This window comes from Numenius arquata, chromosome 14 (assembly GCF_964106895.1).
Source record: "Numenius arquata chromosome 14, bNumArq3.hap1.1, whole genome shotgun sequence".
In the NCBI taxonomy this organism is placed as follows: domain Eukaryota; kingdom Metazoa; phylum Chordata; class Aves; order Charadriiformes; family Scolopacidae; genus Numenius; species Numenius arquata.
The window spans coordinates 10,397,638-10,414,726 of NC_133589.1; the positions used below are offsets into that span (position 1 = coordinate 10,397,638).

The following is a 17,089-nucleotide window of genomic DNA, read 5'->3' on the forward strand; positions in this document are numbered from 1 at the left end:
GAAAGCAGACATTTCAGAGTCAGTATCTCATAGTCCAACAGCAGATTAAGTCTGTAAGTAAAGACTGTAGTTTAAACAATTACAACACTGTATAATACTAAGATGCGTGTTACTGCTTAAGGCTTTGCATGAACAAAGATGGTAACAGAAGAACTTACCATTGTTATACCCAATACTGTAGGTGTAACAAGAAAAAACGGAGCTCGAAAAATATTTTGACTTCTTTCCTGGAAAGAGTAGAAAAGGTCTGCCCAGCAGACTATCCATAGTATTAAGCCCAAAGCCTGCAATACAAAAGCGTGTTTTATACATCAGTTCACATAGATTAGGCAGCACAATATATAAATGAACACTAGATGTTATGTGTTAGTACAACAGGAATCAAAATCAGATCACCTCTTTGGGGCAATTCTACAACATGCACAAAAGAAGAGTAATTTGGCTTTACCTATTGGATCCCCATTAGAAGAAAAGAGTTTACTAATTTTTAGTACCATATAATTCAGTGTATTATGAAGCAGAAAGCTGGTGAATCTCACTCCTGAATAAGAGACTGCAGAGACAAAAACTCTCCAATCCACCATGCTATTATAGTCCTTCTTAAAACTTTTCACTTACTCTACAGGAACAAAAAAAAAAAAGTAAGAAAACATTAAGTACCTATTTCACAATAGAAGTGGAATAGAACACCTGCAGCAGCTCTAGAAATCTATGCTGCATAACTTAGGAAGCTGGGAAGCTGACGGGATAACAAATTATTTTTATTATTGAAAAAAAGGCCTTAAGATTGAATTGCCTTAAAATAGTCTTCTCCAACTAGTCTTACAAAGGATTTGATATGTCAGAGTAAATTTCAGAAAGCCTACTGATAAAAGAGCAACAGAAATGCACAAGGCCTAGAAATCAAGCACAACTAGAATAAGTTAAGTTACAGCCATAGTACGCACACAGGCCAACATTGATGCTCAACAAAAACAGAGTGCTAGAACATAGCTGAAAATATATTCAAACCTCCAGGTAAGCTTAATAAATTCCAGTTTCAAAAAGTCGCATACCGTTTTGGCTTTGTTGAGGTTTGACATCTGTATGTATCCCCTGTCATGACAACGAAGGTATAGGAAGTACACTGGGAAGCAGACCCACAGGTAAATGCAAGGAATCCACAACAGGACTGTGTTCTGAAAGCATTGGGTGAAGTCTGGATTTTCTGTGTGCCATGTCAGATTCCAATCCTGGAAAGAGAAAACAGATCCAGTTAAAGAAAAAGCAAACACAGAACTTAGGGACTGCTTTGTTTTTGTTTTTGGTTTTTTTTTTCAGTTCTGATCTGCCTTATTCTGTATCTCCTACTGTGTATTTATTTATACTTGTATTAAACTTGCTCCATTCTGTGATGTATCTAATTTTATTGCACTTTTCATAGTTTGAAACATTTTAAGTTTTAAACTTCCGCAAGAAGACAGGAAATTGCAGGAAATTTTACCTTAGAATTACTGGCTTTCCTGTAAAATTATCACAAGGGACACTTCCTCTCAAGCGCTGTAGCTTTCCGACTGTCCAATAGAATGATGCAATACAGAGATATCACTGCCACAGACAGACTACAGTATTCAACAGCCAAAGCATAGCTCACAGGCTTCTGTTTAAAAGCCACACAGCCAAGAGATGCAGTCCCATGCCCAAAGGCTTGATAACTGTAATGTCATTTTCGGCTGCAAAGCATTTTTTCAGACGGTTGAACAGCTTACAACTGCACAGAACACCAGTACCACTACTGGGACATAATGGCAGTCAGTAATCCTTCTCCTCTATAAAAGCCTGAGCTGGTCACAGAAACAAGTGCCATCATCCACATTTTATAGTTGACGAAACAGAACCAAAAGGAGCTGTAGTGCATGCCCCCTCTGTTCCAACACTGCAGCTGGAAACAGATCCCACTGCTCCAATTTGCCACACTTTGATCTTTATTTGTCCCCATCTTCCACTAATTAAAGAGTTTCAAACACAATTACAATGAGAGAAAAATAGATCTAAAGAGAAATCAAAAATATAACTTGCAAAAATTTCAGCTTAAGGCTAACTGGATGTTATTTTACCATAGCACAAGCTTCCCCTTAAATTTGACTGTTCTGAATTAAGATGATAGCTTCTACTGGTTTAGTTTGGTTTGCTCAAAAACAAAAAACAGCCACCCAAACTTCTCTAGAAAAATGTATAAACAAAAATATTTTCCTTCCCTACTTCCCACTCAATTTCTGCCAGAATATAGAACTTCCTTATCTGTTAGATACAACAGACAATATGCACAGGACACACAGCTGGTATTTTTCTCCTCTAATTCCACAGCATTCTAAAAATTCTTCCCACTTAATATAACTTTTAATTTTTCAGTTTAAAAAAAAAAAATCTCCAAACTTAATAACACCAATTCAAGGAAATTTACACTAGTAGAGCATGAAACTGCCCAATTATGTTTTAGTGTATCTGCATAGGGGTCATGTAAGTTGTTCGTGACAAGGCAGCGGCTGTGAGACTCTGTGGGCGAGCCACATGCTTATTAAGTTCCCGAACGGCATAACATCATCAGAAATTTCAGCTGAGTCATCCTTACATTTAGCCACCGCACAAATGCTTTTGGCTTTCTAAGTCCCAGCTGCTCCACTCCAGCACAATGGCCAAGAAAAAGTCTCATGACTCTGCAGAACAGTTTACAATTCACAAATTAAGAAAGTTAATATGATTACACAAGTAAACTGACAGGATGTAATCAGCTTTACAACAAACAAACAAGAGCTTTGACATTTTATTGAGTAATTTTTTTTTTTTTTGAGATCTACATATTGCTTAAGAAAATAACTGTCTCCTTTTTTTGTGTTTTTAAAATGCTTGCTGTAAAACAAGTCCGGCAATTACCAGAAAGGACAGAGCAGGTAATATACACATCACTGCCACCTGGGTAAGTAAAAGAAAGAAATGCTGTATGCATGACTGCTATGCATATTGGCTGGGGGATATTCTAAAACATGTATAATCTTTCATTTGACCTTCATATTTGCAGGTTATCTGGAGGCGTTCGTGCATGAAAGGAAAGAGGGTACAATGCAATGGTACTTCAGGGTTAAGAACAGAAGGCTGGGACAAATGGCCAGTTTGCAGTAAGATTACTGCCAGAATTTAACAGCTACAGAAACACCAGTGTATCTTCTTTCACATTTTTCCAGGACTTGATCCAGAGGCTGTTAATATCAAATCGCAGTTTGCTTAGTTTAAATAATCTATTTTTCTTGGTACAAGAGAAATGGCTACACACAGGTGAGGTGCAAAGGCCCTTTTCATTTTACATTCATTTCAGATGACAAAAGGTGAGGAAAGCGTGCATAAAGAGAGAGGGGGTGGTATTTTCTCCTGGTGATTCCCTAGGTGCAATTCTCTCAGGCTATGCCTACACCGGGCAGTAGCACAGGCAGCAATAGAGCTGTAGATCCAATACTCGCTGCTGAGCACCCGATGTCCTCACAAGATGCCTTTAACTCAGGTTTGCCCAGACGAGTTGCAGGCTCCCCTGTAGGCTGACCAGACTGCCCATCAGCCACTGGAACAGGCTTCCCAGTTACTGCCTGTCCAAAAGGCGCTCGGGCCACTCTTAAGTGAGCTGACAAGCAGGGCAGAGGACTGCAGGAGGTCACATCAAAAACAGGCCCCTGGTCTGAACGGAGATGTTAATGCCCTCAGTGGGCAAAGTCTAGCGGAACTCAATCCATTACAAAAGAAAGGCAGGCCTTATGTTCTGCATGGAGGATGCCATAGCTTTACAAGGTTCAATCCCAGCAGGAAAATATGTCACTCTCATCATGAAACCAACACATATTCATATGCAAATTGCAATGTTCAGTTACACAAGTCTAGACTAGTTCTGCCAGTTTGAAGCACATGCTTCTCCTTTGCTTTACATAAACCTAGTTTCAGAGTTTTATTCTTTTCCAGCAGAAACCAAAATTCTTTACAAGTCAACGCAGGAACACCCACTGAAGCAGACTGTTGTATTTAACAGACATTAATTAGCAAAATTTATGACGTTTCTTCTAACTCAACGTTTAGAAACATTATTTTAGCAAGTTATATTAAAGCACTAAATTGCCTCATTTTCACATCTCAAAGATTAATAACAATTTTCACACTGACTAATCAGCTAACCCTTCTACTTTATAAGGGCACATCAAATGATAGAAACCCAAGTATCCATTGAAAGCTTACACAAACTAGCAGCCTCCCGCAATGGAGGAGGAGGAGCAAAAAAAGGGATTAGGTCTATAGCTACTAGATCGTATAATCTGGAGGCAGCCTTCAATTTAAGCTATGATTGCAGGAATCCACAGGAGAAGAATCAGCGTGATTCTCGTTCCTTTCTTAGTAGATGTTGGGAGAAAGATCTGCTGTTGGTTTAGTTTTAGTCTACTCCAGAAGAATCACATCCCAGATGTTAAATAGTTTCCAGCTGTTTTTTTTTTTTCCTTTTAAAATGCCTAGCCAATTTTAAAGTTTCCCAGAATAGCAAATGGGTACTTTTAAATTTATCCGACCTATTTCTCAGTTTTCATTTCCATCACCAGCACCGTGGCTGAAAAAAACACCAGTCCACAGTTTTTGTGCCAAACAGCATGTTTTCTGTTACGGTACAAAAAGGCATCCTATCACATTTGAAGTGAAACCCTCTATCTCCAAGAAGGGCACAAAAAATGCTTGGTGTTCCACAGAATCACGTGGATCTATTCACAGGTCAACCACTTATTTAACAGTGCATAAACCCTAGGAAAATAAAACACTATATTAACTCCTGTCTAAAATTTCAGGAACAGGCACGATAAAAACATTGGCAGTAGGACTGTAAGACAAAATTGCAACACAAAAGACCAGTTATTCTGCCTCTGCTGAGGAAAGGAAGACTACGAGGAAGCTGTATGCCTCCAGTGTGCCTAATCTGAGGAGCAACAGTGTTTGACACTGGACGGGTCCTTGTGGCTGGCTGCCTCTCTTCTGACAGCCAGGAAAGGCTGTTAAGTGAGCAGCCAGCAGCCGCCTGTTCTCATATCAATAATCCTACTTGACCCACAGCACATTTGAAAATTCTCACTGGCAGAAATGGAGAGGCCAAAATCGCTCAGTTTCAAGCCTGCTGTGCACAAGTGTGCTAGACATGCAGACTGCTAAGCACTCTGTTAAATCCACCTGTGTGAACCAGCTGTGACTGAAAAATTACTTAAACATTACCACACACCTACGCAGAAAATGAAATTACAAAACCACATTGGAATCTTAATATCACAATAAACACTTACTCCTTCAAATAGAGTTTGACATTGACATCGGTGTGTACCCACTACTTCGTTATCATCCACCGAAGAAATACCTCCTTTGTAATACAAGATATGGTTTCTCAATCTTATTTTCCTAACAATAAAAAACACTTTTCGTTTAATGCAATGCTTACATTTAATAGAATGCAATTAACTAGCTCTCTCAGGCACTAACGCTGTAATTGCAGCTGACAACTTTCACTATAATAGTATCATCACTTTCTCATTGAAATAGGAACTCTCACAATCTGGCAGCTCTAGGTATCATATTAAAAAATTCCCCAGCATAGCACCTATAAACCCATGAAGTGACTCAACCATTCTCCTTCAGATGCCACAAGGCCACTGGCCTTTAGCCTACACTATCCAGGACAGCAAGCCTGCTGCCTCCCTCTCCCCAGACAGGAGATTTGCCTGATCCGACTGAACCTACAGCCTCAGAAGAGCTGCTAGCAGAAAAGGACTTCTCCTTTTAAGGCTGCTTTAAAGGAACTCTAACCTTCCTTTAAAAGTCCCCGATACCACCATACTCCATCAAAAACAATAGTAAAAACAGTGACACTGTTGATCACATTGAGAATTAAAGAAAACATTGAACTACAGAAGTGATCCAGATCTTGCAGTATGTTAGGAGGTCTGTTTTCAAGTAAAAAGAGTTCTCCAAAGTTATTCAGCTTGTCAAGTAGGTTTTATTCAATTTAGCATTAGAAATTTTGAAGAAAGACTGAAATAATGTTCTCAAAACACTGTAAATACAACATCTTTACTGTGTCATTCACATTTTGGAGTCAGGTCATGAAACATGAAGCTCACCATTTTTTTAAGAGTATATTTAGAACAGAGCCTACAACAAGCACAATCATACACAATCTTCACCAGCGTAATATTTGCCCTGTTGTGCTTACTGTACAGGCCAAATCACAAGAGGTGACGGGTTGATAATACAAGCAACAGATATTTGTACAAAAAAAATACTCCAGAACTCCCGCAAAAACCAGCAGAAACACCCACACCCACAGTTCTCCTGTCTGCTCAGCAATATTCACAGAAACAAGCAGCAGACAATAGCAACATCCCTAACAGTGGCAAACGAGGCACTAAATGAGGTATATGACACTACAAGCAACTATCTCAAACTTCCTATTTACATGTTTATAAGTTCTTTAAAAATACTATGCATATTATATTGAAATTCTTTTGGAAAAAGTACTTAAAGGATCCAATTGCTCTAGAATCAATTCCAGATGAAGTAGCATAATATACAAGGACAAACATACTTTTCCACCTTAGTTGAGATTTATTTCCTCTAGCTTTTTTCCTAAATAAACAGGAAGTTAGCCAAAATACATGTATCTCTCCTGTGACACAATGTAGTTGTTCTTCTTGCAATTGAAGTTAATGCAGAATGTGCAAGTAAAATGGTACCTTCACTGTGATGCACACAGTGAGCTTATGCTGCATTTAAATAAAGTTTTTGATACACTGCCAATTCATTTGAAGACCTATACTAAAATACTAACTATACCTATACTACATGAAATTTATGGTTTACTGGTTTATAGTATTATCTAAAGGCGTACTCTGCAAAAGGAAAGTAGAAGAAAAATTTTAAATACCTGCACAGATTTTACAAATATGTATTTCCAACAGCTACTTCCTATGCTTAACAAAAGACAGCCATGAGAATTTTTTTTTTATTTTTAGAACACACAAAACCAGGATTCTACTAAAAAGTAAAATCCACACAACCAAATACTTGACCTTATTCCCAGATCTCTACAGACTCCAAAAAATACTTCTGCAAGGAGAAATGACAGAATTATACTCCCAAAATACCACATTCAGATTGAGACCTCAGATGGGGGAAGAGACCATGACCTTTCTTTTTCCTTTGTTTCAAAGTAATTCTGAAATTGAAGCTTTATTCTAACAGGGGAAACATTAAAAAAAAAAATCATATTAATAAACAGGCATACTAACATTTTTAAATCATTTATATAAAGAAGATTTAGGGTGAAAAATATCAGTAAGTGTTTCTAGTGACAGGGAACTACCCTTAATTTCCCACGTTTTGTATTAGAAATTATTTTAGCAAGACTAAGTTCTCAACAGTAATGACTTACATAATGCAGATTTGACATATTAACACAGCCAAGAAAAAGCCTCTATGTTCCAACACCTGGTCCTGAACTTAAATCAGATGTCTGGCCTCCTTGTCCCAAACCCAAACACTGGTATTTCCTGATGTTTACAATGAGCTGAAATCCTTTGTTATAGACACCACTGCATCAGCTGAAACTGTGTGTAAAATTACAAGAAAAAAGCATGTTTTGCCTTTATTTCCCTTTAGCTTAAAATAAGAAGCTGGTGCTAATAAGTTGCCAGAGAAAGGAGCACCTGTGGCTGTGAAATTTACAAGAGCTGATCTTTGTAATCCTAGAAGCTAAAAAATAGGCATAGTTCAGTGGCTTTTGCGTTAGGAAAATATGTGACAGTTTAGGTCAGCACTTGTAAAATTAAAACGTTCAGCCTCTTTCTACAGAGATAGCATTTCCATATCCTGCCATGTCTGCAAGTACCATGAGACAACATTCGGCTACATGACAACAAATTATTTACCATTCACAGTTTCAAAATTCGAAGGGTGGGGGTTTGCCCTTCTGTGAAGCTTTTCACTGAAATCACTTAAAAGGATACAGAAAAAAGATTCCTGCTCTCATCTCCTTTTTGCATCAAAACCAGGACTTTTTCTTAATAATGCAACAGCCTGTATTTTGAGTTCAAATCACTGTGAGAAGTTCGAACACCTGGGTAATAATCTTACAAACAGACTAAGGTAACAGCTTAAGTCGGGATAAACTGTATCTGAAGCTACCACAGATGCAAACAGTGAGAAAACAGTAATGCACGGAATTCTGCTCTATTAAAAGTAAGCAAAAGGTCAGTACCCGGCAGTAGGCTTTTTAGAGATGTGACCCAGAATGACTTCAGTGCCACCCGGCTTAACCTTCACTTAGTCCCAGTATAGTACAGTGTTTCAATGTAAACTGCATTGTAATTGCATGGAACAGCACAAGTTATTCAGACGTTTTTCCCTCATTTAACTTTTCTGAACAACCTTGAACTGACAGCTGTAAAATGACAGGTCATCTGTTAAGGAAGTCTCCATCAAGAACAGAATATGAGGCTTAATTTTCCTGTATTTCCCCAAAACTGATCTATTGTGGATGCAAAGAGATAAGTTTAATTTCTAATATAAGTTTAATTTCTATGCAAATTTAGATCTTTGTTCACATGACCAACAAAGTGTTTTACAGGTTTAAACAAGAGCAAAGTGACAAGCCTCTGGTGCTCATTGCTAAAAAAACCAGCGACAACCAAGCTACGAGAACCAGGCAATCAGCTGTTAAATACAATAAAGGCACCATGTTGTGTAAAGGTTTTTCTGTTTAACACTCTGCTGCTGCTCCTCCTCTGTTCCAAATGCTGTCCATGTACGACCTTCCTGTGTCAGCTAATGTAAATAGTTTTCTGATCTGCAGGTTCTTTTAAACTCTTAATACCTAGCTGGTCACAAATGCATTCATAAACTTGACACCTTTACAACTAAAGGAAAATCCTAAACTTGTAACTTTGTAACTTGTAACCACCACTCTCACAGCACCTCGAACGCCCTCCCTAGCTCTGCCACAAACACACTGAAAAAGCACTAAAGACATATTTTACAGTGCAAAAACCTGAAGGGTTCCAAGAGATGTGCCAATTCACTGCTTAGCTAACGCATGACAGCATAAGCCACAGAACCTCAGAACATGAAATTACTCCTTACATAAAGTGCCTGGTTTTACTTCAGAAGTCTATTTCAGGAAAACTATCAGTGTCCCAGTGTCCTCATAAACAATATACACATAGCAGCTGTTTGTCTCACATCACTTCACAAGTGTCAGATAATCGTTATAATGACTTACAGAATATTAATAAATTTTTTTTCTTAATAAAATCCTTCCAAGACACTTTATAGTCTTAGAAGATCCTAACATGTCTGCAACCAGCCAAGAGAGGCTGGTGGATCTCCCCCAGCTACAACATCAACCCAAATACAAAACATGTCTTTGGACAAATACTCAATAAAATACACTTTATTAAGGTGGATAAAACATGCCCGAAAGCCTCAGATAGAACTCTACGCAACAGCATGGGAAGCAGAGCCCAATCCCACCAAAGCGGACCCCAGATTTTGTGTGCAAGGCTCTGCCTCACCTTTTCCCATCCATTCTGTTTTATCTCCTGTAGTTTGGTTCCATATGAAGAAGTGCTAAGCCTAGAACAGTGTTTGGATGCATTTTTTCCACTGACAGAGGAGAGGCTCCACAAAAGCTTTCTGCACCAACAGGAGAGAAACAGGCCTGCGTTTAGAGAGGCAGACACAGCTTGAATCATTACAGGACACTAGGTTTCAAAAGAAAACAGAGGAGATGAAAACTTGCTTTTCTCCTAGAAGTTAATGGAATGATTTGCTTTCAAGCCTTCTTCAACAACCAGAAGTGCAACTAGAAAAATGTAAAAAAAAAAAAAAAACTTCCACTAAGTTCCCACTGAGGTAAAGAATTACATTTAGCTTTATCTAAATTAATTTTAAAAAACACAATGTCTTTGCCTGCGAAGGACATGATAGAAGCTTATATAAATGCAAGCCATTTCTCTCACGTTCCTTTAAGTATAAGCAAGAACCTCAAAAGTTTAAGATTCTGTTCGACTTATAAGCATCTTCTAATGTATGAATAACTGAGACTCCCTGTAAAACCCAGCAGAGCACCTGGGGAAGGACTTTAAGGAACTGCTAAGTTTAAACTCACTTTCTTTCATATCTCCATTTTCATAAAAGCCCTTCTGAGTTTTTAAGACGAATCTCCGAAGTGTCCCAAAAACTCTTAACCTCCTCCTTTAGCAATTTCAAACACGAAAAGACTTCTCTAAATATGATATTGCATAGTTTACAAGCTCTGAAAAACTGAAACTATTCAAAAGAAAGGAAAACAAGCAGACTATTTCAAAACGTAACCACACTGAGACCACCACCGATTGTGCATATATCCAGACAGCTAGGTCAGCAAGCCAAAGTGTACAGGAAGTTCTAGGTCTGCCTTGACACTTACCCTGCTTACCTAGAATGACAGAGTTCCCTACCCCACTTGACTTTTTTTTTTTTTTTTTTTTGCGCTGGTATCAAAGGAAGGTAGCCTGCAGTTATACACTAGTGATACTCTGGGCAAAGCCATCACATTGTGTCAGGTCACAAAGAAGTCTTCCACTTTAAACAGGCCCTTAAAGTTACTGAATTGAAATGCAAGTAGTGCAAAATGTTATCCCTAGCCCACTACTGTTTTTTAAAGCTTTTACTGTCATCGCCAGCTATTAGTAAATAATAACTTTATCTTACACAGTTGTAACTTTCTTTGTATTATGGATTGGATACTCATGCCGAAATACTCAGTGATGCTAGAGAAAGCAAGGATGAAAGAGTACTCTTTTCAAAAGGGAGTCTGGTTCAAAGGAAGCAAGAAACAGTTAAGTTCTGTAAGCAAATCTGATTGCAGTGAAGTTAGTATGCTGAGTGGGGGCACAGAGATAGGTTCAATAGTGACAAGGGGGGAAAAAAAGAAAAGAGAGAATGAAGAAGATGGCAAACTTGCTTGGGCTGTTGACCTTTCAGAGTAAGTATTAAATAAAACCAATCTGTGTAATTCTCAGACAAGAACTTTCAACAATAACATTCTTTGGGTGTGTGCACAAGAAAAATCCTGGCCAGCAAAGCTTAAGAAGATTAGCATACAGTCTTTAAGGGTCCATTAAACCTGCAAAGTCTCCCCCACAATTTAAAACTGAGTTGCCCCAAACTCAGCACCATGCTTGACAGAAAACACATCTCCCATGAAGGCGAGCTCGCCAGTGTCAGGAGATCCCACTGCTCCACCAGCAAGGCTTCATCATCAACCAAAACAGCTGATGTGGCCATATAGTTCACCACAAGAATGCAGTAACACGTGCCATCGGGTATCTTGCTAGCACCCAGCTCTGAGAAGCACAAGAGTACAGTCCACAAGACAGAAAGACAGTAGCACACACAGAGGTGATACCTAGAAGCCCAGCAAAACACTGCATATACATAGGCATTTTCTGAAAATCCATTACAACTTCAGCTTCAAATAGTAGCAACAATGGAAATACCAAAAAATTAAGCAGCCAGAGCATCCATAAGCACCAAAACTAGCATTACTACCCCCCCCGACACGCACACACACACTACTGAGAACAATGCAACAATAAAGTGAATGCAGAATGTTGTTTATGAGGGCAAGTTCAGCAAGGAAGAAGATTTTTCCAGACACATCTTACACCAACTAGAATTCACAACTGTTCTTTTGCAGGATTGGAAGAACCCAGACATCAAACAACCACACCCACAGGATCTTTAGCTGGAAGAAATGAAAGGCAGACTCCACGTGATTTGGAGAAGTATGACAAATCACAAAACCATCTATATTCTTGGAAACCAATGCAACTAATGAACAAAAATGTATGGAGCAGTTATGACACACCACAAACATCAGAAATGGCTGTACCATAAACAAGAATTCTAAGTGTTTTCATAATGAAAGAATTTTCCATCAGAAATCCTATATAAACTAGTTCTTCCAACATCCTAAATGCAGTTCTTGCTTCTACATGGCATTTCAATTCCACCATTCAAAGAACTGGCAGCTCTTTTTCACAAAACTACTACTCTCTCAAGTCAGTTTTTCCATAAACTGAACTCTGTAACATGTATTCTCTAAAGCTCTTCAAGTAAAGTGTCTCATCCTAAGAGAGAAAAAAAAAAAAAAAAACCTTTGATGACAGCTTATTTAGCCACTTCTGAAAAACCCAAAAATGAGCAGAAAACTGATATGAACTTAAACGATGTAAAAGTAGGTTAACAGAGTCACTTTTGATCAGCTGAAAAAGCTAAATATCTTTAAGTCTTAATGATTTTAATAATATTTGCTGAGTAATATTTTAATGGTTCTTGAGATGAACAGTACAATGGCATTTGTTGAGACATCCAATTTTATTTTTTTTTTTTACTAGTAAAGCAGCTCATTTGCTTAATACTATTTGGCAAATATCCGATGAATATGAGAGGTTCTTTGAACGGTCTAAGAAAATCCATGTTTCCCCCTACTTGTGTGTTGCTTTCAGTAGCTCTCTCCTCACTTTTTTTTTTTTTTAAAAAAACTTCCAGCTCTCTCTCCTCCCTTCCTCCACACAACCTCCTTCTCCATACAACCTGTTTCCTCCCTAGAAAGATTTTCACTATCCTCCTGCCCTCCCAGAGGCCTCACTACTGCCTACACCTGTGTGCCTCTGCAGAGGAACCCTGTGTCTCAGCTGAGGAAGACCCACACTGCAACGTTGCCACATCACTCACCTTTGCATAGCTGGTTTTCAGTTCACCCACAGCGGGCTGCGCTCACTGCTCTTCGTTAAGGAAGAGCAAAAATATTGCTATGCAAACATGCGATACAGCTGCTAGCCTGCAGAAAGCATATCTTTGGCCTCCTCCAGAGGACAGCACGCCACCCTTCAGTAGGATGGCAGCAATCAGTCACCGTTATTGTTACTACCCGCACAGCCCTGAGTAAGGCAGACGAGCGGCCAAAGGCGGTAGAAAGAGGCTGCTCCAGACACTCGGGAACTGGTTTCCATTCTCCTAGACCAGCGCCCCTCACCAGTTCCCCCCTCCAAGCACTTCCCTGCCGGAAACCCCGCACACGAGGCACGCCAGTTCCCGCTCTGCGACCCGGCCGCGGGAACATCGCGAGCCCCCGGCCACGGCCCTGCCCCGCCACCCAGCCCGCGGCCGCTTGGTGCCGATGCTCCCGCATGCACGGCCGGGCGCGCCGCAGCCCCCCGCGCTCTGCCCGAGGTGAACGCCGGCACAGGAGGCTCCTGCTCCCCCCCACCGGGCGCAGCCTCCTCGGGACCGACGGTCCCCGACCACTGCCGTCCCACCCGCCTCCCCGCTGTCCCTCAGTGCCGACACCGGCGGGCGCCGCCGAGCCGAGACCCCGCGGCCCCATCCCGCCGCTCACCCAGAAGGGCTCGTAGGCGTCCGCGCTGCAGAAGCTCTCGATCCCCATGGGGCGCGGCGAGGCAACCGCGGGGCTCCCGCGGCAGCGCTGCGCTTCCCCCTCCGCACCTCTCTGTGTCCCGGCGGCGGCGGGCGGAGACGTGCCGGCAGCGGAAGCCCGGCGCCCTGATTGGCTCCGCGGTCACGGGGATGCCGAGCCCCGCCGCCGCCGCCCACGCTGCGCAGCCCCGCCTTGGCGGAGGCGGGGGGCAGGCGGCGCGGCGCACCGCAGCCCGACCCGGTGGAACCCCGGCGGGTCGCTCATCCCCTCCGCAGACGCGGTGGCCCGGGGCGAAGGACGGGCCCGGTAGGCTGCGAGCGCGGCCAGAGCCCGACACGTGTTTTTTTTTGTTCAACGGAGAAATCCCCCGCGCCCCCGCGAGCGTAACCGGGGCGGAAGCGTTGCCTCCCCGCCCCCCCCGGCGCACCTCCGCCTCGCCTCCCTCCCGGCGTCGGCGGCACCCGGTACTGCCCGCCCTCGGCAGCGGCCTCCCATCCGCGCCACGGATGCACCTGCCCGCCGGGCTCGACCAGAGCCACCGGCGTGCATCACGGCATCCCCCTCCCTGACACTGCTCTGGCCCCGGGGCACAGGGACCCCAGCAGCCCCCCCATCGCAGTGCCGTGCCGGCTCCCGGGGGACAGGGACAGGGCACCGTCCTCGGGGAAGACCACAGTGAAAGCCTAGTGTCACCTTCAAATATTTCATTTTTCAACGTGAACCAGTTAAACAGGTTTCAAAGCCCTGAACTCGTTCCAATTGAATAGCGTGAACTGAAACTGAACCAAGATAACCTTATCCACGACCAAGTTTGCACCAAAATAGGTACCAGTTGAAATAACTGCACAGCCCCTGTGGTGGCGTTTGGTTGTGTCTCACTGCACTCTTCACATCCTTTTTAAAATGCGTTAGTTAAACCCACAGACGGTGTCCACACACAGGTGACTATCACACCTACTGGAATAGACCAGTTGGAGTATGGATGGCACGTATGTAGCAATGTACGCTGCAGGAAAGAGCAGGGTGGTTACATACTACCCTGCGGTAACATTTGAAAGCTTTAATCACACGAGTTACAGGAAGAATTTCAATTTTAAATGTTCTTTTGCATCCAGAGCAATTATAGTAACAGACAAAGTTGTTAGAAGATTCTGAGACAGGTCTCGTTTGTCTCATGTATGACCAAAAATCAAGCATCACACATACAAAAAAAAAAATGTATCCCAGATTGGTCTTTACTCACCTGCACACCTCCCCGCAGCTTCAGAGCTGTGCTGGCGGCTGGCTGGGGCCTGACTGTCTGTTCGGCTGCCGCATTTCTGGTCTGTCCCCCCGACTCTCTCAGGTTGTCAGGTGGAGGAGCAGCAGCAGCAGAGTTCAGCCCGCAGCAAGGTCATGTATATCCTGGTGAACGGAGCAGGATCATCACAGAAAAAGCAAACCAAACAGATTGGGTGTTGGAAGCTATACCGGTTTGTGTCAGTTTAGCCCATACCTTATTTCATACCATATTAAAATCTTTATAGTTGAAGTCCAATTCCCCTTATTTTTATTAAGAATATTTCTAACCTGATTTATGCACTTTCTACATTCATCCTAAAATCATATTAAATACCTTGGTGGGTTGGTTTTTGACTCCTTGATGCTTACTATGACTCCTTTTGAAAAAGTTACATCACAGTCTCCAATGCCTGTTATCCTACTGCCCTTTGGCTGTACTTTTTTTTTCCTCTGGCTGTGCATGTAAATGTTAATAGCTCTAACAACTGGAAGTTGGGAGAGCTTTTCTTTTTTTAATAGCATTATTAATAGCATAGTAAACTAGAAAAAATGTTAAACAGATAATACAACACCTAAGAGTTTACACTTTTACGCATTTTTATGCGTAATAATAGAATATAGACTTATAGTTGAAACAATACAGCAGAAAAGTATTTAGGATATGAAGATCATATCACAAGGGGTTGCTCCAAACAAGACAACAGTAAATAAGCATAAAGTGAGGATGGTCCCATTTTTTTCTCAAGATACTATTGTATGCTGAAAGACTAACGAAACTTAAATTACACTTTCAGGATTCAAACTTTCCAAGTGCTTCTATAAAATTATTTCTTTTTTTTAGCCTCAAACTGTCCCTGTACCAATGGTCATATACCAGGTTAATAATGTTTCTCATGAAATAAATATACTTGGATCTGCACCTCAAATTAGTTCTCTTCCAACTAGTTCCACCTCCTTCCCTTAGCAACTCTAAACAGCAGCAACAACAACAGATTTTAAACAAAGTAGAGTCAAAATGCAGAGTAAATAATTAAATGTCAGGGGAAGCAGAAGAGTTCAGAAGCAACATGTGACAGACTCAAAATATTTGTTGTGGAGGAGAAAAAACAAAACTGACACAAAAACAAACCTGCAAAGAAATACAAAAGCAAGATCCCAGAGTACCAGACAGTGACTGAATGTGAAGTTCACAAACGATTGCTGTAACAGCATCTTTTAAAACACAGATTAATACATAAAATAGAAACTGCAAATGTATTTAAAAAGGCATTTCCTTGCAATAAGAAGCCTCCCCCCTGAATCCTATTTTGGACTCTGAATTTTGCTTTGTAGGATATAAATCAAAGTTGGATAGGAAATAAAGAGTGGAAAAGAGCAACAACTTATCAACTGGAAATTAGATGTAATAGAATTATTGACCCACAACAACATGGAGAAATTTTCAGAGAAAAGGATGCAGAGAAAAACGTTTCGGTTGCAAAAGTGTCATGCATGTTAAAGGTAAGTGGTTGTTCATCACCAGATTTGCACTAGGGATCTGGGCTGCAGATTTAGGCAGAGGCACTTACTGCTGCTGACTCACTGACAGTTACTTATATGTTGAAGAAACAGATTAACTTCACCATTACTTGTGAAGACTTCTTTTTTCCTGAATTTAATTTATTGCCCCCTGCCAGAGATTCCATGGAAGGTCAGAATATAAATATTTGCTTTGAAAGGAAATGTTAAAAAAAAAAAAAAGAAAAAGAAAAACCAAACAAAACCACAATAATAAAAAACCCCACCCCACACTTCCAGGCCATAAGTGGTTTACTGCTTAAGAAGACTCACATTTTCCTTCAAGCCCAAGCAGGCTGCTCCATCTAGACCATGACAAATCCATTTTGTTCATCCACACTGGCTGCATTTCCTTTGGGAAATATTTAATACATTCATGAAATAAACACTGTTGACTCATCCCAGCAACACGAAGCACACACACACACATACCTCCGGACACACCAGGGATCCTCACAGACTTGCAAAACACCCAGTATACAGTTACATTTTGGCAAGACCTTTTAATTAAGAGCTCATCTTAAGCGAGTCCCTTTGATTTAAAGTTCATCTTTCAGTGACTCAGTATGAAACTCCTCCACTACACATCAGGGAGAAACTCTCACTCATTCTCCATGTTTCTTTTTTTTTCATTTTTTTTTTCCTTCCAAATAAAACACATTGACAGAATTACAGAGGGAACAGCAGCCCTGGAACAACCGTCCAACGTTTCCCCACCGCAGCTGA

At 41.1% G+C, this 17,089-nt stretch overlaps 1 protein-coding gene across 1 annotated transcript in view; it reads right to left on the reverse strand.

Moving 5' to 3' along the window:
- The window catches only part of LOC141472002 (multidrug resistance-associated protein 1), a 42,834-nt gene extending 40,856 nt beyond the window's left edge, over positions 1–1,978 (reverse strand). Inside the window, exons 1-3 of the mRNA XM_074158754.1 lie at positions 1,952–1,978; positions 1,056–1,232; positions 159–284 (exon numbers count right to left, since the gene is read on the reverse strand). Of these exons, the coding sequence (XP_074014855.1) occupies positions 159–284; positions 1,056–1,232; positions 1,952–1,978 (330 nt within the window). The remainder of the gene's footprint in view (positions 1–158; positions 285–1,055; positions 1,233–1,951) is intronic.
- Positions 1,979–17,089: the final 15,111 nt, after the last annotated feature.